At 51.5% G+C, this 22,881-nt stretch overlaps 2 protein-coding genes across 4 annotated transcripts; one reads left to right on the top strand and one right to left on the bottom strand.

Annotated features, from left to right (window-relative positions):
• Window positions 1-643: 643 nt before the first annotated feature.
• Fhod1 (formin homology 2 domain containing 1) lies at window positions 644-19,216 on the top strand. Of its 2 annotated transcripts, XM_057753779.1 has the most exons (24): window positions 644-902; window positions 9,372-9,478; window positions 9,860-9,924; window positions 10,259-10,326; window positions 10,399-10,504; window positions 10,592-10,686; window positions 10,936-11,047; window positions 11,134-11,228; window positions 11,318-11,461; window positions 11,551-11,708; window positions 11,787-11,963; window positions 12,083-12,106; window positions 12,445-12,498; window positions 13,457-13,578; window positions 15,037-15,683; window positions 16,107-16,262; window positions 16,441-16,623; window positions 16,709-16,828; window positions 16,905-17,066; window positions 17,832-18,022; window positions 18,117-18,309; window positions 18,386-18,548; window positions 18,625-18,825; window positions 18,912-19,216. In XM_057753779.1, exons 1-24 carry the CDS (start codon window positions 702-704, stop codon window positions 18,992-18,994), a joined length of 3,627 nt encoding a protein of 1,208 aa, XP_057609762.1. In that variant the 5' UTR covers window positions 644-701; the 3' UTR covers window positions 18,995-19,216. The 2 variants fall into 2 exon arrangements, with proteins under 2 accessions (XP_057609762.1, XP_057609763.1); XM_057753780.1 differs by lacking the exons at window positions 12,083-12,106; window positions 12,445-12,498.
• A 118-nt stretch (window positions 19,217-19,334) lies between these two features.
• Tmem208 (transmembrane protein 208) lies at window positions 19,335-22,848 on the bottom strand. Of its 2 annotated transcripts, XM_057753781.1 has the most exons (6): window positions 22,736-22,848; window positions 22,113-22,208; window positions 20,876-20,935; window positions 19,981-20,117; window positions 19,736-19,820; window positions 19,335-19,611 (listed from the first exon to the last, which is right to left on the bottom strand). In XM_057753781.1, exons 1-6 carry the CDS (start codon window positions 22,739-22,741, stop codon window positions 19,474-19,476), a joined length of 522 nt encoding a protein of 173 aa, XP_057609764.1. In that variant the 5' UTR covers window positions 22,742-22,848; the 3' UTR covers window positions 19,335-19,473. The 2 variants fall into 2 exon arrangements, with proteins under 2 accessions (XP_057609764.1, XP_057609766.1); XM_057753783.1 differs by lacking the exon at window positions 19,335-19,611 and having other exon boundaries at window positions 19,955-20,117.
• Window positions 22,849-22,881: the final 33 nt, after the last annotated feature.

Raw genomic sequence — 22,881 nt, 5'->3', positions numbered from 1 at the left:
CGAAGACTGTCTCCACTTTTCATTCATCATCCAAGCTGAAGGAACATGTGCTACCTGCCTCCTCACACTGACTCATTCCAGTCTTTTTCGAGAAAGAGCACTCGTCCTCTTCCCCCCGCCCCGACAGCTAAAGGGGACTGAATCCACCTCTTCCTTCAAATATGAAATCTATTTTCACTTCTTGTTCCTAACTAAAAGAGAGCCTTTCTTATTGCTTTCTCCAAGGAGAGAAATGCTTTCACTGATCTTTCAAGCTGGTAATTAGATCCGTCTCGTCCTGTAACAACTGAGAGTGGCCCAGCTAAAAGAGATTATCCGAAGAGATGGATGCCCAAACTGCCCAAAAATCCCCCGCAGGGACCCTCTGCAGCCTCGCCCATACTAAGCCTAAGGAAAGTCTCCCCGCCCTCTGCTCTGAGGCGGAGCGGGAGCTCGGGTTTTCCCGCCCTCCTACCCGTGGAACTAACGGGATCACCAGCTCTCTGAGTGGCTGACCCAAGCGCCGCCTCTGGCAGTGGTTAACCCCAAGCGCGCGCTCTCCGCCTAGTCTTGGCTCCACCCCCTTCCTCAGCCCCGCCTCCATATGGCTCCGCCCCCAGGCTCGAGCGTCCGGTGCCCGGCCCAGACACCGAAGTTAGTCGGGTTGAAGTTGCAGCAGTGCGGGGACACAGAGGCGTCCGGTGGGAGCCGGTGGCAGAGCCATGGCGGGCGAGGAAGAGCGCGGGGATGGGGACCCAGTATCAGTGGTAACCGTGAGAGTGCAGTACCTGGAAGACACCGACCCTTTCGCATGTGCCAACTTCCCGGAACCACGCCGGGCCCCCACCTGCAGCCTGGACGGGGCTCTGCCCCTGAGCGCGCAGATCCCCGCGCTGCACCGCCTCCTGGGAGCGCCTCTCAAGGTGAGGGGGCTGCGGAGAAATTTGCGCTCGGAAGTTGAGATGGGCGGTGGGCAGTGCTTCTAGGATAAAGTCTGTAGCGGACGCTCGCCTCCGGAAAAGTCTCGGGCTGGGGTCCCGGCGTACGCTCCTCTGCCTACAGGGGGAGACTCTCAAACTGAGACGTTGTAGAAGAAAAGTGAGTTTGTGATTTGTTCCACCTAGGCGTCCCTTGAAAGTAAGGCCCTCCTGAAGAGGTGCTTGGGGTCCTCTCGCTGCCTGTTTGCCAGGCTTGCTGCAGGGGCAGAGGATCACTATTCGTTCGGACTGTAGCGGATCGGGGAAGTGGAGTTGGGGAGGGACCCATTTCCACCTGCTTCAGGTAGTTTAGGGGCGGGGCTACATAGGGGCGGGCTTAGGGAGGATCTGGAGAGGAGGACTGGGTTTAGGACCTAGAGGCTGGGGTGGGTCCTTGGAATACAGTCTCTCGCTGGCTAGTGGAGATTGGGAGTGCCCGCCAGGATGAGAGGAGTCCCTTGGAAGCAGCCGAACCCTAACTTTGTGGAGCTCGCACGGGTGGAAAAGCCCTTTGAGTCACCGCCCCCACGGTCCCTTAGGCCCGCCGCTGGTTGCCTGCGCCTGGAAGGGAGGGGGCGGGTCAGTCTAATTTTAAACTGCTGGCCTGCCCTAGTTTGCCGGTCTTCCTAGGCCGACTTTGCACAGTTAGAGAGGCTCATTTCCAGATGGCCAGCGGGACCACTCCTCCCCTCCAGGTCGCCTCCTCTAACTCCCCCCCCCCCCGCAGGCATCCCTTTCCGGCTTGCTTTTTCCGGTCCAGGACTCCCGGGGGCATACAGGCTACCACCCCCCAGGGTTCCCGACCTGTGGGTTAGCTGGGAGCAGTGAGGAAGAAGGGAGGGAGTCGGTGGGGTGCCTCAACTGGGCGCGGAGTTGCGCAAACATGGCCCCTAGGCCCGGGGTCTCCCCTGGAATGTGCCCTGAGCTCCAGGCCCCCAGACTGCATTCCTTGCGTTGCAGCCGTCAGTCCCGCCTCCAAGTGCGGGCAGGAGGGATCGGGGAAACTTGGCCTGGGGAGTGGCGGGTGCCCAGACAGAGCCCCAGCTTTAAGACCACAGCTGGAAGGATATTGCCCACCTCCCGAGTTTTGGTGCAGTCAGCTCCTCCTGCTCTGTTCAGAGGGGTCTGGAAAAAGCATGTCCAGTCTGAAGTCACCTGGCATTCAGTCGGACTGCAGAGAAAAGGGCACTGAGTTGAAACTGTTCGGACAGACTAGGGAGACCGAGATGTAGAACTGAGACCGTTTAGCCTCTAAACTAATGAAAGCCCTTGTCCAGAAATAAGGTGGAGGCTGAGGCTGTAGCATTTGCTCTGTATGTGCAAGACCCTGGGTTTGATCCTCAGTACCAAAAGTCCATGTATGTATACACAAGACTAGAGCGAAGGCAATAATCGCTCATTCCCTCTAGGATATCCCTCTTCACAGTTGGGAACAGGCCTGGGTTATTAAAAATGAGGTTCAGAGATTGCCCTTCAATTAGGAAACTTTTGCATTGTTTCAGCTGGTACAACAAGGCCCCTGGGTTCAGAGAGATAGTGTGTGTGTGTGTAGATATGAATAGCTATAAGACTGTCCTCCCAGCCAGGTGCTGGGTCTTGTGCTCTGCTCCTTAGCTGAGGACACTACTGCACTCCATGAAAGATGAGTTTCCTACTCCAGCCTGTACTTCTTGGTGTGGCCTCCTTCAGCATCTACTGCTGCCGAGAGAACTGCCCCTACCCCCGCTTTGGGAAAGGCGTAAAGTTACCACACTGTGTAGAGCCAGAACTCCCTGGAGTTGACGGCTTTGCCAGGAATGGTCAGATGCACTGTGATGTGCTGGTCCCAAATATAAACTGTGACCACAGACTCAAAATAGAAGGCTGGAGGAAGAGGGACTGAGAATAGGGCTGGGGCAGGGACATCAGAGAACTGAGGGAGGAGGAGAGCGGGGCTCCTTGCGGGAAATTTCAGCAGCTGCTTCCTCTCCAGATCCTATGAGTGGGTTCCCTGGAAGCACAGGCATGAGTTGAGTATACCTTGCTTACCTTCTAGAAGGAGGAGATGGGCTGGAAGCCCAGACGTCCCTGCTGTAGGTTATGGGGCAAATGTAGGGTGACAAGTTCGTTATCCACTGCTTTATTCTGTGTGGAGTTGTCTAGAAGAAGGTAGATTACGGTAAACAGCCCTCTGCCCTCCTATTCTGGGTACTGGCCTGTCACCCTGGCAGACCCTACAACCTCCCAGGGGCTCCTACCCCGTACCCTGTTGGACTCCAGTTCCTCCCGGGACTCCCTTTTTAAGCCACTCAGAGCTTGCCAGTCTGAGAAACTTTACTCATTTCCTCCATGTCTATGAGGAAGCTCCTGGCCACAGCCTCTGACTCATCTTCTGTCGTCGTGGTTGGGGGCAGGGGAGGCTGGCAATACTGTAGGCTAGGCCTAGTGTCCCTAGGGGAACTCCCTGAGTCTTTCTCCCAGTTAAGCTTGGGCCCCTTCACGGACTTGTCCTGCCCTGGGGGAGAGGAGAACATTGACCTTTTGATGTCTTAAACCCTAATTCCAATCTACAAGTCCTATCTTTCTTTCTGGGAAGAGCCTTAGACCTTTTTCCTGAGAGCCAAGGCCCTGCTGTGTCTGGTGTCCAACTGACATCCTTGGACTCTGGGCAGAGAGACCTGGAATGCTCTTGGACCTTGCATTGAAGGCTAGGGAGTCCCCTTTTACTGACGGCGAGGATTGCCCTCAGGTGTTTGGTCATTAGCATCAGTTTCCTGGCTGGCCGTGACTAAAAGGGAGCAAAGGTGGACCGAGGTGCCAGAGTGTGTCCTGACTCCACTCCAGCCTCAGTTTAACCCTCCTAACTCTTAGGCAAGAGAGCTCAAGTGTGGCCTGACCTGCAGGGACAGATGCCAACTGAAGGGGTCCCCATGGGTTTTCTTTTTGGCTCTCTGCAGACTAGGCGGGTACTACCCAACTGAGCTACATCCCCCCTCTTCCCCCACCTAGAAAACTTTTCCCCCCAGGCAGAGTTGTTTCACAGACTGTCTGCAAATTCACATTCTTCCTGCCTAAGGTTCATGAATGCTAGTGTTATAGGCATATGCCACCATGCACAACCCCCTTAGGATTAAGAGGGGAGGTGGGGGGCTTAGCTGTTGATAAACTGAGCTCTCTGATCCTCTGCAATGGGAGTCGCCGGAAAACTAGAAAACTGGGGTAGGAGAATGAGTTGCGGTTTTCCAAGCCTGTCTAGGTCTGAATGTTCCATCCCATCTGCTGGTCCTTCCGAGCTATAGCCTGGCGAGAGACCCTGCAGCCTAGATCTCAGATGTGGTAGACAGACAAAAGTAGAGTTTTCCCAGTGTCTGTGTGCGCTTGCTTATTTGTGTTCTTTCACTAGAACTGGGAAGACCAGTTTGGGGTATTTGCAGAGTCCAAGAAGTTTCGAAGCAATATTGTAGTCCTCCCGCCTTCCATCCACTTCTCTGACAAGATTTTCTGGAACATTCCCAAGACCCATCCACCTAAGATATGGGTCAGTTAACCCTGGTTCTGGTCAGGGCTGTGTTTGCCTATGGCAGTTCACAATACTTCTTTTTGTTTTGTTTTGGACTTCTTTTTTTTCTTCGTTTTTTTTTTTTTTTTTTTTGAGACAGGATCTCACTGTAGAGGCCTAAGTGGAACTCACAGAGATCCACCTGCCCACTCTCTCAGCCCCCAGTTCTGGGATTAAAGGCTCTATTATGTTGTTCTTTTGAGATTGGGTCTCATTATATATCACTGACTGAAATAGAACTAAATATGGATGTCATACATCAGGTTGGCTTGAACTTGTGGAGAGACTCCTGCCTCTGCCTCCTGGGTGCTACAATGATAGGTGTGCGCCACTATGCCTGACTGTATTTCTGAACTTTGGTTTACTTGCTTGTTAAAATGGAAAATCAGATGAAGCCGACAGCCTAAAATGAGGCATGGTGGCTTGCACCTACAATTCCAGTATTTGGATAGCTAAGTCAGGAAGGTTGCCATGAGTTTGAAGTGAGTCTGGACTATAGAAGAGACCCTATCCAGAAGGGAAGGGGGAGAAGAGGGAATGGAGAGAAGAGAAAACTAGGCGTCGCAAGCCTGCGGTAGAGGTGGAGGCGGAGGATCAGGAGTCAGCCTCAGCTGTGTTGCAAGTTCTAGGCCAACCTAGGCTACCTTATCTTTTTGTCTTTTTTATTTTTTTTTTTTAAGGCAAACTGCTTATCTAATACTGAAGATGCGCATAACAAAGGCAGGTTTCTTTGCCTAAGGTACGTCCTTGTCGCTCAGGAAGTCACAGTGTAGCTGGAACCTCAGATAACAGAAAGTTTGCTATTCAGCAAGAATTTTACCCTGTCCTCCATCTTCACGGTTCCCTGCCCTATCTGTTCTTTCTTACATGATTACATTGTTATCAACACAGTAGGGGGCCAGTGATTTGGCTCAGGGTAAGGGTGCCACGCCTGTACTAATCTGGTGAGTGAGGCCTGGTCCTGTGCCCTCCATGAGCATCTTGACATACACACAGCCATATACCCACAGAAGTAAGTAAATAAATAATTGTTTAAATAGGAAGTAGACACCACGGTCTGCTCAGCTTTATCTACATATGAAACCATATTATATTGAGTGGAGGATTTGATCAAATACATTATATACATGCTTAAAATTCTCAAAAATGTTATATTAAAAACCACCCCCCAAAAAACCAAACAAACAAAACCTCTGTCAGTCCAGAGAGGTAGCCTATATCTGCACTCCTAGAGAACAGAAAGGCAGGAGAATCAGGAATCATTCTCAGCTATAGTGAGTTTTAGGCCAGCCTGGACTACATGAAATCTTGTCTCAAAAGTAACATAATTAATTAAAGAATATATAGCATAATAATAATATATAGCAAATAATAAAGTAAGGATATGGCCCAGTGATTTCATACTTACCTAACGTGAAAAGGACTGTGGGTTTGGTTCCCAGCTCTATAAAAATTTATTCATTAAAAACAAACAGAGGGCTAGAGAGATGGCTCAGTGGTTAAGAGCATTGCCTGCTCTTCCAAAGGTCCTGAGTTCAATTCCCAGCAACCACATGGTGGCTCACAACCATCTGTAAAGAGGTCTGGCGCCCCCTTCTGGCCTTCAGGCATACACAGACAGAATATTGTATTCATAATAAATATTTAAAAAAAAAAAAAAACAGAGGGCCGGGCGGTGGTGGCGCACGCCTTTAATCCCAGCACTTGGGAGGCAGAGGCAGGTGAATCTCTGTGAGTTCGAGACCAGCCTGGTCTACAAGAGCTAGTTCCAGGACAGGCTCCAAAGCCACAGAGAAACCCTGTCTCGGAAAGAAAAAACAAAACAGAGGAACAGAGGAAGCAGGTGTAGTAGTGCATACCTCTAATTCCAACACAGAGGCAGGAGGATCTCTGTGAGTTCATGGCCAGCATAGTCTACAAAGTGAGTTCCAGGATACCCAGTGCTACATAGCCTGTCTCAAAAAAAAAACAAAAAACAAAACCCACAAAAACAAATCAAACAAACACCAATAACAAAAACAGAGGCCTGAGAAATTGCCCTGTGGTTAAGAGCCTTCACCACTCTTGCAAAGGACAGGGGTACACATGAGTTTGGGCTGCCAGAAAAGCCTGACCTGAGAGACTAAGGAGATAACATGGCTGGAGGCCAGAAGTGAGGAAGACAGAAGCCGGGGTGAAGGATGGAGGCCCATACATTGTGCTGACCCAAAGCATTGTCATCGGAGATTAGGGTTTGGCTTGCTCAGACCTGGCCCAGTCCCAGGGTGTGAGAAAAGAGTCCCAGAGGTTTGCCCTCAGAATGGCGATCCCAGGAAGGGGCCATGGGGTGTGAAGGATACGCACCATCTTGCCGGCAGGAAGTCTATCCTTGCCGTTGACCTGATCTTGGCCCCCAACCTCCCTCTTCCGCTCAGGACAGACAACTGAGGGCAGAAGAAAACTGGCCTGGAGGCACCAGCCCCTACGGTGATCTCTAGACCTTTCACTATAATGGGCTTTTCCCTTTAACTGGCAGGATTGCATGGGTGAAGTAGTTGGGGAAAAGCTTAAACTTGTTGAGCTAAGGAGGCAGGAATGGTGACCAGGAGCCTTCAGGACTGTGCTCCTTGTCCCAAATTGCATCCTGGAGGGAGAAGACCATTCTCTGCTTACTTAGGGTAGAGCAGGGTGCATGGAGGAAGGAAGGGCAGGATGGTGGGCCTAATATCTCTGGATGTGCTACTCTGGCCCATATTCAGCTGCTCCTGGCCACATACCTGGGTGTGCAAGAGGTTGTCAGGTATTTATAGCAGTGTGGTACATCCTCTCTTAAAGCTCACAGAAGTTCTGAATCCACATTTATTATGACTTTTTTTTTTCTGAGTCAAGGCTGACTTGTCGATGTTTTCTGCTGTGTCCTGCAGATATAAAACTAGTCTCTGGTTCATAGATGTGCCAATGAATGAGCTATTTATTTTCTGTGTGTGATCTGGAGGCCATTCCTGGGGGAGGTATGTTAAAGGTCCCCCAGATCGTCCAGTCCAAGCAATACTGTGGCCATGTTGCTTGGCTGGAATGGGGTGGGTTTGGGGGAAGCTGCCTTCAGTTGAGCTCTGGCCCTGACGAGATACCCCAGCCCTGGGAACTTGCAGTCCCCTCTCAGACCTGTTCCCAGTAGACTCAGGAGATGACTCTGCTCCCTGGAGGAGAGAGTCCAGGCCCGCCCAAGGCGCCCGAGGGAGGGCAGGCAGCCAGGCAGGAAGTTGGATAGAGAACAGGCTGGAGTGTTTGTCCTGTGTCCCATGTCCCAGGCAAGGGGCGGGGTGGGGATGGGGGATCACCCAAAGGCTCCACAGGTTAAACTGCCAGGAAGGAGCCAGGTCAGGCCCTGAGGCAATAGCAGGGGGTGCTAACCAGAGGCAGAAGCAGGGGGACAGAAGCCCAACTAACTTCCTTTCCCTCCAGGGACCAAGATCAGCTGAAAGCCCTTGGGTAGGGTTCAGAGCAGAGCAGAGCTGACCAAACCCCAGGAAAAATGTTGAAGGTCACTTGCCCAGTGAGATAGCCCCCTGAAGACCCCCTTACTCCCCAGAGCTAGGGGCCTTTTGATTAGCTCTGCATGTCAGCACTGTGCTAATGATGCGGGGAGTGTGAGAGAGGTACACAGGGTGCCCCTAGAGTTCTGGGACCCAGGCTTCTCTATAAACACTTTTTTTTTCTTTCAATTTTATTTTATGCACATTAGTGTTTTGCAATTGGTTTCTGGTCCCCTGGAACTGGAGTTACAGATGGTAGCAACTTGCCATGTGGTTGCTGGGAACTAAACTCAGGTCCTCTGAAGAGCAGCCAGTGCTCTTAACCGCTGAGCCGTCATTCTCTCTCTCTCTCTCTCTCTCTCTCTCTCTCTCTCTCTCTCTCTCTCTCGATTTTTAATTTAACTTTTATTTTCAATGGGTTCGAGTGTTTTGCCTTCATGTATGTCTGTGTACCACCAATGTGCCTGGTGCCTGTGGAATCCGGAAGAAGGTATCAGATCCCCCAGAATAAGAGTTAACAGACAGGCCGGGCGGTGGTGGCGCACGCCTTTAATCCCAGCACTTGGGAGGCAGAGGCAGGCGAATCTCTGTGAGTTTGAGACCAGCCTGGTCTACAAGAGCTAGTTCCAGGACAGGCTCCAAAGCCACAGAGAAACCCTGTCTCGAAAAACCAAAAAAAAAAAAAGAGTTAACAGACAGTTGTGAGCTGCCATGGAGGTGCTGGCAACTGAACCCAGGTCCTCTGCTGGAGCAACAAGTGCTCTTAATCATGGAACCATCTTTTTAGCACCAATAATAATTGTCTAAAGGACCAAGTGGCAAGCCAGGATGAGGAAGGAAACATGAGAAAGGAACATATGACCGAGCTGGCGTCTTCCTGTTTGGGGTCTGACGGCATCAGACTCAAAAATCTGAAGTCCATCTAAAAGGGCTGTACTGTAGCTCACTTGAGGAAAGGACAGAAAGCCTCCGAGACGCGGAGGGACTAGGGAGTCTGTGGATTAGTGTCTGTGCTGTATTCTCCTGGCAGAAACTCCCAGCTGGGTTTGCACCTCTCTGAACACTTCACACTTTCTCTCTGAACTTGAGTGCTTTTGTGGTTGAAGCTTATCACCCCAAGAGGTTGTGAACTTCCTTGAAGGTAGCAACTTCCTGCTGTCTTCCTTCATGCCCCTTCCTCATTTGTGTTTGTTAGGGTAAAATAAAAAGCAAAAACCAACCAAACAACCCAAAAAATGCAGGGCTGTAGTTCAATGGTTTAGCATGTGGGAAGTCCTGGGCTTGATTCCTAATAGCACCAAAACAAACAACAACAATCTGACTGCAGCGCTGGCCCTAATAGCTATATTCTTTTGTCTCCAGCTGGAGGACTGTGCGTTGCAAGTGTCCCCGTCTGGATACTACCTGGACCCGGAACTGTCCCTAGAAGAACAGCGGGAGATGCTGGAGGGCTTCTATGAAGAGATCAGGTCAGAGCTGAAAGGGGGAGGGAGGCTAAGGAGCCCCTCCTGCTCCTTTTTAGGGACATGGATAGGTCTGGCCCAAACCCCCAACTTTGTCCCCACCAGGGTCCAGCTCAGGTTTCAGCAGCTGAAACAGTCTGTAGCCTGGGCTGTAGGTAAATGCAGGGAACGATGCTAGGGGGATCCCCACTATTACCTGGAAATTGGGGCACTCTCAGACACAGTTACTTACGTTTATTTATACTCTTCTGTTTGGCTCACACTTGGGCCTAGGAATAGTAGTTGGGAGGAAGGAGTGGGCCAGGGTTCACGTGTGGATGTCTTTGCTTTGAAAGTGGAACCCTGAGGAATCAGCTGGAAACCACTGACATGGCTGTTTGATTTCAGCAAAGGGCGGAAGCCCACACTGATCCTGCGGACCCAGCTCTCTGTGAGGGTCAATGCTATCTTGGGTAAGTGTGTGACATCTTTGGTGTCCAGCTTGCTCCCTTACTTTTCCTCCATAGCCTAGTTGGCCTAGCTTCTTTCAGGCCTGTGCTGGACTATGGATTGAGTGGATTGGAGATTTGATATGTCCTCCTCTCTCCCTTCCCTGACCTTTGCTTCTGGGATCGAGACTGACCGATGCCGCAGCTGGGCTGAAGTAATGGTGCCCAGCGTCAGAAAGTAGAAGGGAGGTTTGGGAATGCCAGGCTTTTCTGTGGCAGGAGGCTGTGGTTGTGTGCTAGTGGAAGGATACACTGTCTGTGTTCACTTGAGATGCTCATGACCACTTACCCCTTGCAGAAAAGTTGTACGGCTCCAGTGGCCCTGAGCTCCGCCGATCTCTCTTCTCATTGAAGCAGATATTCCAGGTAAGATCCAAAGGTGGGCTGAGGGTTGGTGTCCAGCCCAGGCCCCCTTAAACTTCCCTGTGGTGCCTCCAGGAAGACAAGGACCTGGTGCCTGAATTCGTACACTCAGAGGGGCTGAACTGCCTGATCTGTGTGGGCGCTGCTGCTGACCACAACTACCAGAGCTACATCCTTCGAGGTCAGCGCCACACTTTCCCCTTGACCTTTGATCCCATGCCCCTCTCAGCTCCCACCCCCACTCACCTCTTCCCATTTCTGTCTCTAGCCCTGGGCCAACTGATGCTTTTTGTGGATGGGATGCTGGGGGTGGTGGCCCATAGTGAGACTGTGCAGTGGCTATATACACTGTGTGCCAGCCTGGTAAGTTGCTCCGTACTCTTTCCCTGTTGTTTCTTCTGAGCCTCAGTTCCCTCTTCTATCAAGTGGGAAGGGTTGGGGTAAACCTGAGGGCCCTTGAACCCTTTCAAGGCACTTTCAAGTCCAGGCCCAGAACCAGGATCTTTCTACCAAGACTCTTCTCTTTGGGTCCAGCCCCAGGATTCCTTCCCCTCCTCCAGGAACTAACAGTCTGGTCCAAGCCCCACTCATATGGATTGCCTTCTCTCCCAGTCCCGCTTGGTGGTAAAGACCGCCCTGAAGCTGCTGCTGGTGTTTGTGGAGTATTCTGAGAGCAACGCACCGCTGTTCATCCAGGCAGTCAACTCTGTAGCCAGCACCGCCGGTCAGAGCCCATTTTCCCCTTCACCGCCACTGAACCCTCTCCCCCACTGCTCCCACCCCATGACTGCCTCCTTTCCCATGCGGCAGGTACTCTTCCCTGGGCCAACTTGGTGGCCATCCTCGAAGAGAAGAATGGGGCTGACCCCGAGCTGTTGGTGTACACTGTCACTCTCATTAACAAGGTATGAATCCGGGAGCAGGTCCCAGCCGTGGACCTTTGGCCCGTGATCCCACACATCAGCCTGAGCCTTGGTTCTGTGGTTCCTTCCAGACGCTGGCAGCACTCCCGGACCAGGACTCCTTCTATGATGTGACGGACGCTCTGGAGCAGCAGGGCATGGAAGCACTGGTGCAGCGCCTCCTGGGCACCGCTGGTACTGATGTCGACCTGCGGACACAGCTAATGCTCTATGAGGTGGGTCGGGGGGAGAGGCGCAGTTCCCCAGTACCTGTCCCTTTTATCGGTCCTCAGCTGTTTGCTCACCTCTTGGCCACCTCCATCAGAGTGCCCTTCGGTTAGAGGATGGAGATATGGAAGAGGCTGCAGCAGCTGCAGCCGCAGGCGGCCGACGGGAGCGGAGGAAGCCATCCTCGGAGGAGGGCAAAAGGAGCCGGAGATCCCTAGAAGGTGGAGGCGGTCCTGTGCGTGCCCCAGAACCAGGGTGAGTCTGTGCCAGGGTATATGTGAAGGGGTGAATCTGCCAGGCACGATCCTGTCTGTTAACAGGCCTGGCCTCTAGCTCCACAGGCCCTGCTTCACCGGTAGGCGCCATCTCCTCCACTGGCCCCACCTCGCCTGCAAGTCCAGCCTACAGCCCCCCTGGCCCAGCCTCTGGCCTCCGTTCCTCAGTGAACCTCTTCCCTACCATTTCTGTGGGACCCTCAGTGGACAGTTCCTGTGAGAGAAGCATCTACAAGTGAGTAGGGAAATCGAGCCCCACCCCCAAGTCCTGTCTCCACCTGTCCCTTCACTTTGCGCCCCTCCATGGGCTCTCGGCCTCCTCTGCCCAAACGCGTGCTTTCTCTTTCTTTTCAGACTTCACCAAACTGCTCCCGTTTGGTAAGTGGCTGCTGGAGGGTGGGGACTGGCTCTGACTGGACCTCCTCCTTCTGTGTCTTCTATTTAGTTCCTGTGTTCCACCTTGCCTGTCTTGGCCTCCTGTCATGTCCCCTCCTCACTTTCTGCCCTCCCATTTCTGTCACTCTTTCTGCTTTGTCTGCGTCATCACTGCACCCTGTCCATTTCTACCACTTCCAGTCTCCCCCGTGTCCTGCCACCCCCAGTCCTCTTCTTACCACTGTGACACTACTGTCCAGCTCCGTCTGAGTGCAGCACATGGGCCTTGAACTGGAGCTGGCACCATGGTTACCATGTCTTCCTCTCCTCCCCCTACCCAGCGCCCCTGAGAGCCCACCTGTCCCCCAGTCCCTTACTGGGCAGGCCAGGCTAGAGTAAGTACAGAGGCCAGTCTGCCAGACCTGCCATGTGCTCAGGGCTTCAGCATCGCTTGCCCAGCAGGAGTTCATATAACCCCACTAGAAGGATTCTCAGAAACCCCTTCTCCCAGACTGATGCCTCCTTAGTAACCCAAAGACTTAAGAACTGGGAGGAGTTCACTGGACTGCAGTGTTTCTTATGCTTCAGTAGTGATACCCGAGTAGCCTAGAACAGGAATAGCTTGTGAGTGAGTTTGGAGAGATATTTAAAGCGAGGTGTGGATGGTGGAGAAACCTAAGGCAGAAGGAAGGGCAGGCAGGGACTGAGCTAACAGAGGCTGGAGGGGTGAGAGGAGACACTAGAGACAGGTTTGGCGGCACACAGCTTGTGATCTCAGCACTTGGTGGTGGAGATAAAGAGGATCAGGAATGCAAGGTCATCTTCACCTACATAGTGAATGAGTTTTGGGCTTGTTTGGCCTACATGAGACTCTCAACAAAAGGGAGAAGAAGAGAGGACAGAAGAAAAGGAACAGGGAGGAAAGGAAGAGAAGACAGCAGTAGATTGCATTCATTATTTTAACACAAACTGAGTGTACCATTTAATAGGCCCTTTTTTCAACTGTAGCTCTCAAAAGCAGACAAACGTGCAAGAGGAAGTCTGTTGTACCTACTGGGACAACTATCCCCTTTCCTTACCCTAAGGGCATTGTCTAGAATCAGCAAGGCTGCACGTTAGACATCAAATAGAACTTCTGTACTTTGACCAAGAATGCTGAACTCCCCAGATGTGGAGGACTGAATGGGGCCGGGCCTTTGTGGGGTGGGCAGAGGTATGCCTCGTGCATGGACTGTTTCCTGTGCCTGTGTGTGCTTGCAACTGAGGGCAGTGCCCAGTAGCTCAGCAAGGCATGTGCACCACCCTGGGCTGGACTTGGGTCAGGCCCTATCACTGACAAGTACCTCTCCTCAGAGCCCGGTTCCTGGAGAACGTGGCAGCAGCAGAAACAGAGAAGCAGGCTGCTCTGGCCCAGGGCCGAGCAGAGACACTGGCTGGGGCCACTGTCGATGAGACTGATGGATCATCTGCATCAGGTGGGTAGATGCTCAGGCAGAATCCAATCATACTGTTTTCTTTTTAAGATAAACAAACAAACCCTAGGGGCTGGAGAGGTGGCTCAATCAGCAGTTAAGAGAGCTTGTTGCTCTTGCAGAGGACCCATCTTTCATTGATTCCCTGCATTCATATGGTAATTCACAACCTTCTAAATATAACTCTACTTCAGGGAATCCTACGCTGCCTTCTTAATGACTTTTTAAAGATTTATTTATCTTATGTGCATTGGTGTTTTGCCTGCCTGTCTGTGTGAGGGTGTTGGATCCTCTGGAACTGGAGTTGCAGACAGTGGTGAGCTGCCATGTGGGTACTGGGAATTGAACGCTGGTCCTCTGGAAGAACAATCATTGCTCTTAACTGCTGAGCCAGCTCTCCAACCCCTTTTTAAATTAAACTATAATTATATCATTTTCTCCTTCCCTTTCTTCCCTTCAACCTCTCCCCTTAGACCCCTCATCTTGTTTTTTTTCAAATTCATGGCCTCTTTTTTAAGTTGCTGTTATTAGTACCTCCACAGGTACCAGGCATGCACTTGTTGCACATACATATGTACAGGCAAAACACTCATACACATAAATGTTTTTCTTCTTGTTTATTTTATTTATTTATTTTTTTTTTTTTTGGTTTTTCGAGCCAGGGTTTCTCTGTGGCTTTGGAGCCTGTCCTGGAACTAGCTCTGTAGACCAGGCTGGTCTCGAACTCACAGAGATCCGCCTGCCTCTGCCTCCCGAGTGATGGGATTAAAGGCGTGCGCCACCATCGCCCAGCTTTCTTCTTGTTTTTGAAGACAGGGTTTCTCTATGTGTGGCCCTGGCTATTCTGGAGCTTGCTCTGTAGGCCAGGCTGGCACTCACAGAGATCTGCCTGCCTCTGCCTCCCAACTGCTGGGATTAAAGGCATGAACCACCATCACTGCAAAAATGTTTTTTAAAAGATACATGTGTCCCGGGCAGTGGTGGTGCACACCTCTAATCCCAGCACTCGGGAGGCAGAGGCAAGTGAATCTCTGTGAGTTCGAGACCAGCCTGGTCTACAAGAGCAAGTTCCAGGATAGGCTCCAAAGCTACAGAGAAACCCTGTCTTGAAAAACAAAAACAAATAAACAAAAGATATACACATACATATACACACACATAGATAGAGATAACCAAAATCCCTTTTATTTGTGTGTGTGTGTGTGTGTGTGTGTGTGTGTGTGTGTGTGTGCAAGTGAGAATGTATACCATATGTTTCTGGGTCTCCATGGAGGCCAGAAGAGGACAACAGAGCCCTGAAACTGGAGTTAAGAGTGTTTGGTTGGAAGCCACCCAGCTTTACATGCTAGAGACTGAACTTAGGGTCTTATCCATCTCCCCAGAATCTTCACACCCCCACCACCATGTTGCTTTCTTGCCCTACAAAGGGCATGTAACTGACGGTTACTTACCTTTTACTAGGCACCAGGGAGCTGTGGGACTCCTCAGAGCCAGCCTCTGCACCTCGAACACCTCGGAGCCCTGCTTCCCGAGTCCTGCTCCGGACCCAGCGAAGTCTTGAGCCAGAGCCCAAGGAGCCAGTGTCACCACCAAGTCCTAAGGCTGATCCTATCCAGGAACTTCCTACCCGTGTACCCAAGCTTTGCATTGGGGACTTGGACTTCTCAGATCTGGGGGAGGATGAAGACCAAGACACATTAAATATGGCATCTATGGAGTCTGAAAAAACATTCCCACTCCTATCACATCCACCATCCTCACTCGCCGGGGGGCCCCCACCTCCGCCCCCACCTCCCCCACCCATCTTAGGCTCCTGCCCACCACCTCCGCCCCCACCTCCCCCACCCATCTTTGGCTCCTGCCCACCACCTCCGCCCTTGGCTGCGCCTCTTGCCCACTCAGCCCTTGACGGCCCAGTCCTTCCCACCAAAAGGAAGACAGTCAAACTTTTCTGGCGGGAACTCAAACCAGCGGCGGGCTCTGGCTACTCTAGAAGCCGCTTTGGACCTTGCCCTACCCTGTGGGCCTCTCTGGAACCTGTCTCAGTAGACACAGCTCGGCTGGAGCACCTGTTTGAGTCCAGGGCCAAGGATGTACTACCCACCAAGGTAAATCAGCTTGACAGGCAGAACTGGGAGTTCAGGGGCTGAATTTTTGGAGCCGGTTCCTCATTTCCCACATGGGGAAATAGAGAAAGGAGATTTGTCTGAGACTCTCTAGGAATCAGCAGAGCTCTCATTGGAAGTGTCCACTTCTTCCCAGGCCTTAAATCTTATCTCCAGTTGTAAATTCATTAGGCCGTTCAGAAGGGGATTTTAGTGTGTCCTCTTTTTTTTTAAATCCCACCCCCCCTCCAAGATATGGTTTCTCTGTGTAACAGCCTTGGCTTCTTTGTACACCAGGCTCACAGATTTTCCTGTCTCTGCCTCTGCTTCCCAAGTGCTGGGATTAAAGGCTTACAGTGTCTTGTGAAGGAACTACCCCAGCTAGTTTCTTCCCTTTCTTGAGCTGCCATTCTCCCAACCTTGCAGAAAGCTGGTGAGGGCCGCCGGACAATGACTACAGTGCTGGACCCCAAGCGCAGCAATGCCATCAACATTGGCCTAACCACTTTGCCCCCTGTGCATGTCATCAAGGCTGCCCTGCTCAACTTTGATGAATTTGCTGTCAGCAAGGATGGCATTGAGGTGAGACTACCCTAAGGAATTTCTGGTCCTTCTGGTGGTGAGCACAGGTATGCCATTTCTGTAAGGCATCCCCCCAAACCTGGGGCTCCCATAGAAAGCCTAGGGAGGGGAAGGAGAAAATGTCTTAGGCCTTGGATGAATGCTGAAAGCCTCTATGGGGCGGTGGCTGCATCTTCAGAAACTGCTGACCATGATGCCCACTGAGGAAGAGCGGCAGAAGATTGAAGAAGCCCAGCTGGCCAATCCTGATGTACCCCTGGGCCCAGCTGAGAATTTCCTGATGACGCTTGCTTCCATTGGAGGCCTGGCTGCACGCCTACAGCTCTGGGCTTTCAAGCTGGACTATGACAGCATGGAGCGGGTACCTGGGTCATGGAGTGGGCTAGATGGTAGGAACAGGTGAGTAATGACCATGTAGCCTGAAGGCTCCTTGTCCCTCACACCAGGAAATTGCAGAGCCACTGTTTGATCTGAAAGTGGGCATGGAACAGCTGGTACACAATGCTACCTTCCGCTGCATTCTGGCTACCCTTTTGGCTGTTGGCAACTTCCTCAATGGCTCCCAGGTAAGTGAAAGCACTTGGGGCTGGAGGTCCAGGCTCTGGAACCAGCTAGGACCAGACTGAGACAGGGTCCTTTCAGAGCAGTGGCTTTGAGCTGAGCTACCTGGAGAAGGTGTCAGAAGTGAAGGACACAGTGCGCCGGCAGTCACTGCTGTACCATCTCTGTTCCCTGGTGCTCCAGACCCGGCCTGACTCCTCTGACCTCTACTCAGAAATCCCTGCCCTCACCCGCTGTGCCAAGGTTGGTACCAGGCAGATTCCACTAAGACTGATGAGGGCTATGAGGCACCACTTCTCCGGGGCAGATCCTTCTGTGTGGGCTGCTGTGCCAGGGCTTGCTGAGACTATAGATCTGTGAGCTGTAGCCTCTGCCAGTGGACTCTGATGGCTTGACCCCACCATTCAATTCTTTGGGTCTGTTTAGTTGTCACTTCCTCCACGCCTTTTCTGTTCTTGCTTGGAGTAACTGGACTGGCCTGTCTTTTATATTATACTGTAAACTTTCTTTTCTCTTTTTCTTTTTTTGGTGATGCAGGGGTCTGAATTAAGGGTCTTGTGCAATGAAAGCAAACATTCTACCACTGAACTACATCCCCTGCCCACTTTTTACTTTCTGAGACAGGATCATTTTGTTTTGTTTTTTTGTTTGTTTGTTTTTTTGAGACAGGCTTTCTCTGTGTAGCTTTGGAGCCTGTCCTAGAACTCGCTCTGTAGACCAGAACTGGACTGGCCTCGAACTCACAGAAATCCACCTGCCTTTATCTTCTAAGTGCTGGGATTAAAGGCATGTGCCACCACTGCCTGGCCTCTGAGATAGAATCTAAGTTGCCCAGGAGGACCTGAACACCGTAGCCCACACTGTCCAGCCTGGACCCAGACATAGTGAGACCTGGCATCTTCAAAAGCTCACAGGCCAGGCATGGCATTGCTAAGTGGATTGTAGCATTCAGGCAGTGACATATATATATATATATATATGACAGTTGAGTACCCTCTTGTTTTTTAGGTGGATTTTGAACAGCTGACCGAGAACCTGGGGCAGCTGGAGTGCCGGAGCCGGGCAGCTGAAGACAGCCTTCGGAGCTTAGCAAAGCATGAGCTAGCCCCAGCTCTGCGTGCTCGCCTCACCCACTTCCTGGCCCAGTGTACCCGTCGGGTAGCCATGCTAAGGGTGGTGCACCGCCGAGTCTGCAACAGGTAGGGCCATGAGCAAAAGAGAGGACTGCCACCACCACCCTGTTAAACACCAGGCAGGGCTCACCATCCACATCTCCCACTACGACCTGCCTAGGTTCCATGCCTTCCTGCTCTACCTGGGCTACACGGCGCAGGCAGCCCGGGAAGTTCGCATCATGCAGTTCTGTCACACCCTAAGAGAGTTTGCACTTGAGTATCGGACCTGTCGGGAACGAGTATTGCAGCAGCAGCAGAAGCGGGCTACCTACCGCGAGCGCAACAAGACCCGGGGGCGCATGATCACCGAGGTAAATGCCCTTTAGGTCTTGCCTGCCGCCCCACGGTTCCTTTTCCTTGCTCCTAACCACTCTTCTTCCCATTTAGACAGAGAAGTTCTCAGGAGTGGCTGGGGAGGTCCCCAGTAACCTGTCTGTCCCAGTGGCCGTGGGCAGTGGACCAGGACGGGGTGATGCTGATAGTCATGCCAGTATGAAGAGTCTGCTTACCGGCAGGCCAGAAGACACCACACACAGCCGGCGCAGCAGAGGTAGGGTTTGTAGCAGCTGCTAGGGGAATGTGTTCTAATCTACCCTAGCCTGATTTTCTTCCCTGGTCTCCCTTAGGCATGGTCCAGAGCAGCTCCCCTGTCATACATACAGCAGTGGGACCCTCCATTCCATCCCCCGAGGAGACTTCGGGTTCCAGTTTACCCAGCGATACATCTGATGAGATAATGGATCTGCTGGTGCAGTCAGTCACCAAGAGCAGTCCTAGAGCCTTAGCTGCTCGGGAAAGGAAGCGCTCTCGTGGCAACCGCAAGTCCTGTGAGTATCCCCTTACAAGCCCACTGACCCCTCCCATTCCCAACACCCCCCGCCCCCCAACCTGTGACCCTGCTCTGTCACTGCAGTGAGACGGACACTGAAGAGCGGGCTTGGAGATGACCTGGTGCAGGCACTGGGACTAAGCAAAGCTCCTGGCTTGGAGGTGTGAGCGTGCTACCACCGGGAAATCTATCTGGATACAGCTACAGTACAAGAGACTGAGCACAAAGAGGGCCTGGAGTAGAAATCTGGTTCAGAAGCCTGCACCCAGGGAACCAGTATTGTGAGCAGTATTAGATGTGTGTGTGTGTGTGTGTGTATGTGTGTGTGTGCATGCACATGTATTCCGCATGTGCGAGTTCCCTATTTGGAACAAAATAATAAAGTTTACCTAGCTAATCCAAGAGCCTTTTTCCTCTTCAAAGGTCACTGCCTAGCTGAGCCAAGAAATAAGTAATATAGGACTAATTTTTCCTACTTTGTACATTATCATCCACACAGCCATCAGCCACATTCTAAACAATTTATTTAGTTATCCTATATTTCATAATTCAGGCTGCTTTTGTCCCTTCACTGCTCCAGGCATGGGGCCATGCAGCCTGACAGAACCAACCAGTGCTTAGCAGTCTGTGGGCACAATAATGATGGCTATAACCGCTTCATCTGCCGCCGCTCCTGTCGGCGTTGTCGTTTCTCATTGTGCTCTGGTGCTGGGGCTCCGCTGTCTGCTGTGAACCAGGGGCCCAGCACATTTACCCACAAGAGGTAAAGGGCCCGGCCGGGAGCCTAGGACACAAAAGGTAACTTGAAGCCAGTTGCAAAGACTAGCAAAGAATGAAAGAATTGGGGGGGGGGGGGGGTGCTGACTAAGCTTTCTTTAGAGGCCCAGCCCTCCAGCCCATGCACATACCAGAAGCCAGAAGGACCAGATGTAGAGGGAGAAGCAGCTGAGCACCTGAACAATGGCTGTCAGTAGGATCACATCTTTAAGGTGCCTGTGGATAGAAGGAAGGCTGCCAAGGATAGTAGACTGGCCCTAGTTCTGCCCCCTTCCGTACTGTTCAAGTTCAAAGTAGTTGTGAGTCTTGGGCTGTGTGGGCCCCAGCGCCCCAGCCCTGGGGCCGCTCACCTGGGCTGGCGATGGGGGACACTCACTCTGCCATGCCCTGCTCCATGTTGAGGTCCATACCGCCATCCATCAAGGACCCGTCCTCAGAGAAGGCTGCCCGAGCCATGGAACTCATAGAATGGTAACTGGCCCCATATACTGCCAAACTAAACCCCAGGGCCATCTGCAAAACAAGAAAAAGAGTACCAGAGGCTAGGCACTGACCCTGGGCACTCGTCTACTTTCCAGTATGGGGATATGTTGTTTTAATTCTGGCACAGTGAGTCCACCTTAATCTGCTATTTCAGCGAGCAATTGGAATGCCACAGTTACTGGCCTGCTTCCCTGGCCAGGCCACAGCCTGGTGGGAATTCTGTTCCTGCAGGCAGCAGCTCTGTTGCTGCCATTAAACACAGCTTTAACTAATTTTCTATCATTCTAATTTGTTTATTTATTTATTTATTTATTTATTTATTTATTTAGGTTTTTCGAGACAGGGTTTCTCTGTAGGTTTGGATCTGTCCTGGAACTAGCTCTTGTAGACCAGGCTGGCCTCGAACTCACAGAGATCTGCCTGCCTCTGCCTCCCAGATGCTGGGATTAAAGGTGTGCGCCACCACTGCCTGGCCTCATTCTAATTATAAATAAGACTTGAGACTCAAAGGCTGTGGTGAAAACCTGCTAGCTCAGAAAGGTTGAGTAGCAGCTAACTAACCTCTCCCAAAGAGCTTCCCTCAGATCCGCCAAACAAAGCCACACCACTCCAAATCTGCCCCTACTCCTCCTGGTATGTCTCTCTATCTCTCCCGGGTGCCCTCTGATGCTCTATGTCAACTAGTTGCTAACTCAGCCTCCTGGCCCACAGTCAATTTTATTTAATTAACGCAAAAGCAAACTCAGGGTTCACAGTCTGACCGAATATCCCCCAACAGGGATGCTTACCCAGGCCCAAAATGAGGCAGATGAATAGAAGAAAACCAAGGTCACGAGGCAGTATATGGCCTGCAAACAAACACAGGAGGTGGGGTTGAAAGCTGCCCCCAAATTATGGGCTTTCCTCAACGCTGACCAAGAATTGGGCCAGACTAAGGAGGAAACCAAGTGGTAAAGGGCTCTGCTTCCTAAGTCAGACAATTGTTATACCCATGATAGTCCAGGAAAAGACACCTTAGTATAGAGTGAGGACAGTCAAACCCAACTGGACTCCCTGCTTCATTTCTTTATGTTTTGCTTTCAGTTCTAGTTCATACTTCCTCCGTGCCTCGCACTTTTTTCTTTTCTTTTTTTTCTTCTTCTTTTTTGGTATTTCAAGACAGGATTTCTCTGTGTAACAGCCTTGACCGTCCTGGAACTTGCTCTGTAAACTCTGTAAACCAGGCCGGCCTCAAAACTCACAGAGATCCGCCTGCCTCTGCTTCCCGAGTGCTGGGATGAAAGGTCAGTATGCCACCACCTGCCAGCACTTGGCTGCTTTTTAAAAAATGTTTTAAGATACATTTTATGCATGAATGTTTTGCCTGTGTGTATGTGTGTGCACCACATGTCCACAATTGTGCCAGGTACCATAGAGGTCAGAAGAGGGCACTGGATCTCCTGGAGCAGATGGTTGTGAACTACCATGTAGTTGTTTTTTTTTTTTTTTTTTTTTTTTTAAATATTTATTTATTATGTATACAATATTCTGTCTGTGTGTATGCCTGCAGGCCAGTAGAGGGCACCAGACCCCATTACAGATGATTGTGAGCCACCATGTGGTTGCTGGGAATTGAACTCAGGACCTTTGGAAGAGCAGCCAGTGCTCTTAACCTCTGAGCCATCTCTCCAGCCCCAACTACCATGTAGTTGTGTGTGCGCGCGTGCAGTGCTGGTGATCAAGCCTAGACAAGGGCTTGGCCACTGAGCTGCACTTTCTGTTCTCACTTCTCTTTCCTGGAGACTTGAGTCTTGCTTTGTTGGCCTCAGCCTTCCAAGTAGCTAGAAGTACAGTTACATACTACTATGGCCGGCTTCTCATTTCCCCCACCCCCACTTTTTTTTTTTTGAGATGAAGTTTCTATGTAAGCCAAAGCAAACTTCAAGTTTCCATCCTCGACTGTCACTTACCAGCACTCCTAATCAGACAGGTCTGAGGACACTGGAGCTATTAAAGGGCGTGGAAAACACGAGGCAGGCAACTTACATTGGCTCCCAGTATGATCCTCAGATAAAACTTCAGAGTCTCTTTGTTCTCTTCAAATATCTGCTTCTTCCCTCTTGTACCCACTTTGCCTTTTGGCTGCAGAGGGATGATGAGATGCTGTCAGAGGGGTTTTTTTTTTTGGCCTCAATCCCTGAGGTGCCTACCACTCCTCTATTCCATGTCCCCTCTACAGTGAAGACACCATCTTTACACTACCCCCAGTTATGACCGCCTAATGCTCTCCCTCAAACAATCCACAAACTACGTTGATATCTTCTTTGGCTCTCCTGGTAAGGTTCAGGTATGGGCTGAGGACCTCTCCGAGGGAATTCCAGTGGAACTTAATGGCGTCCCTCTCCAGCCTCTGGGGGAATAGCTCAAATCTGGAATTGACAACTGCACCCCCGCCCCCCCCCCCCCCGCGCCCGGCCGCGTCCAACACTAGTTCTGGTATATTCCTGCGCTGCTACTCTCCCTGCAACCCACTCGGCTCTAGCACAGTCCACTGGATGGCCGCCCCTCTCTGGCCCAGTGCCTTAGGCCTTCATGTCCTTCCTGTTTTCACTTTCCCAACACCGGGAATGCTTTGCCGGTGTGGACCCCGCCCTACCCACACTCCTTACCGCCATGGTGCGAAGCAAATACCCTGCCTCGGAAACAAGGGCGAGTATCTGGAACTGCAGTCAGTAGACACCACATCGGCAGCCCATGCACTTCCGGTACAGACCGACGTCGTCAGGATTCTGGACGGAAGTGGATTCCATTTCCT

The sequence above is a fragment of the Chionomys nivalis genome, chromosome 21, assembly GCF_950005125.1.
Source record: "Chionomys nivalis chromosome 21, mChiNiv1.1, whole genome shotgun sequence".
NCBI classification, from domain to species: Eukaryota; Metazoa; Chordata; class Mammalia; order Rodentia; family Cricetidae; genus Chionomys; species Chionomys nivalis.
The sequence above is the reverse complement of the archived record's forward strand: the minus strand, read 5'-3'. Positions and strand labels throughout refer to the sequence as shown.

What these genes read in the sequence shown, in the direction of transcription:
- Fhod1 (XM_057753779.1), top strand. Translation starts at nt 702, where the DNA reads ATGGCGGGCGAGGAAGAGCGCGGGGATGGGGACCCAGTATCAGTGGTA. An exon ending in GAGGGTCAATGCTATCTTGG is followed by an intron (nt 9,925 to 10,258) that starts GTAAGTGTGTGA and finishes TACCCCTTGCAG; the next exon opens with AAAAGTTGTACGGCTCCAGT. An exon ending in CACCAAACTGCTCCCGTTTG is followed by an intron (nt 12,107 to 12,444) that starts GTAAGTGGCTGC and finishes CCCCCTACCCAG; the next exon opens with CGCCCCTGAGAGCCCACCTG.
- Tmem208 (XM_057753781.1), bottom strand. An exon ending in GGATCATACTGGGAGCCAAT is followed by an intron (nt 20,936 to 22,112) that starts GTAAGTTGCCTG and finishes GTTTGTTTGCAG; the next exon opens with GCCATATACTGCCTCGTGAC. An exon ending in TCTGGTCCTTCTGGCTTCTG is followed by an intron (nt 19,612 to 19,735) that starts GTATGTGCATGG and finishes TTTGTGTCCTAG; the next exon opens with GCTCCCGGCCGGGCCCTTTA.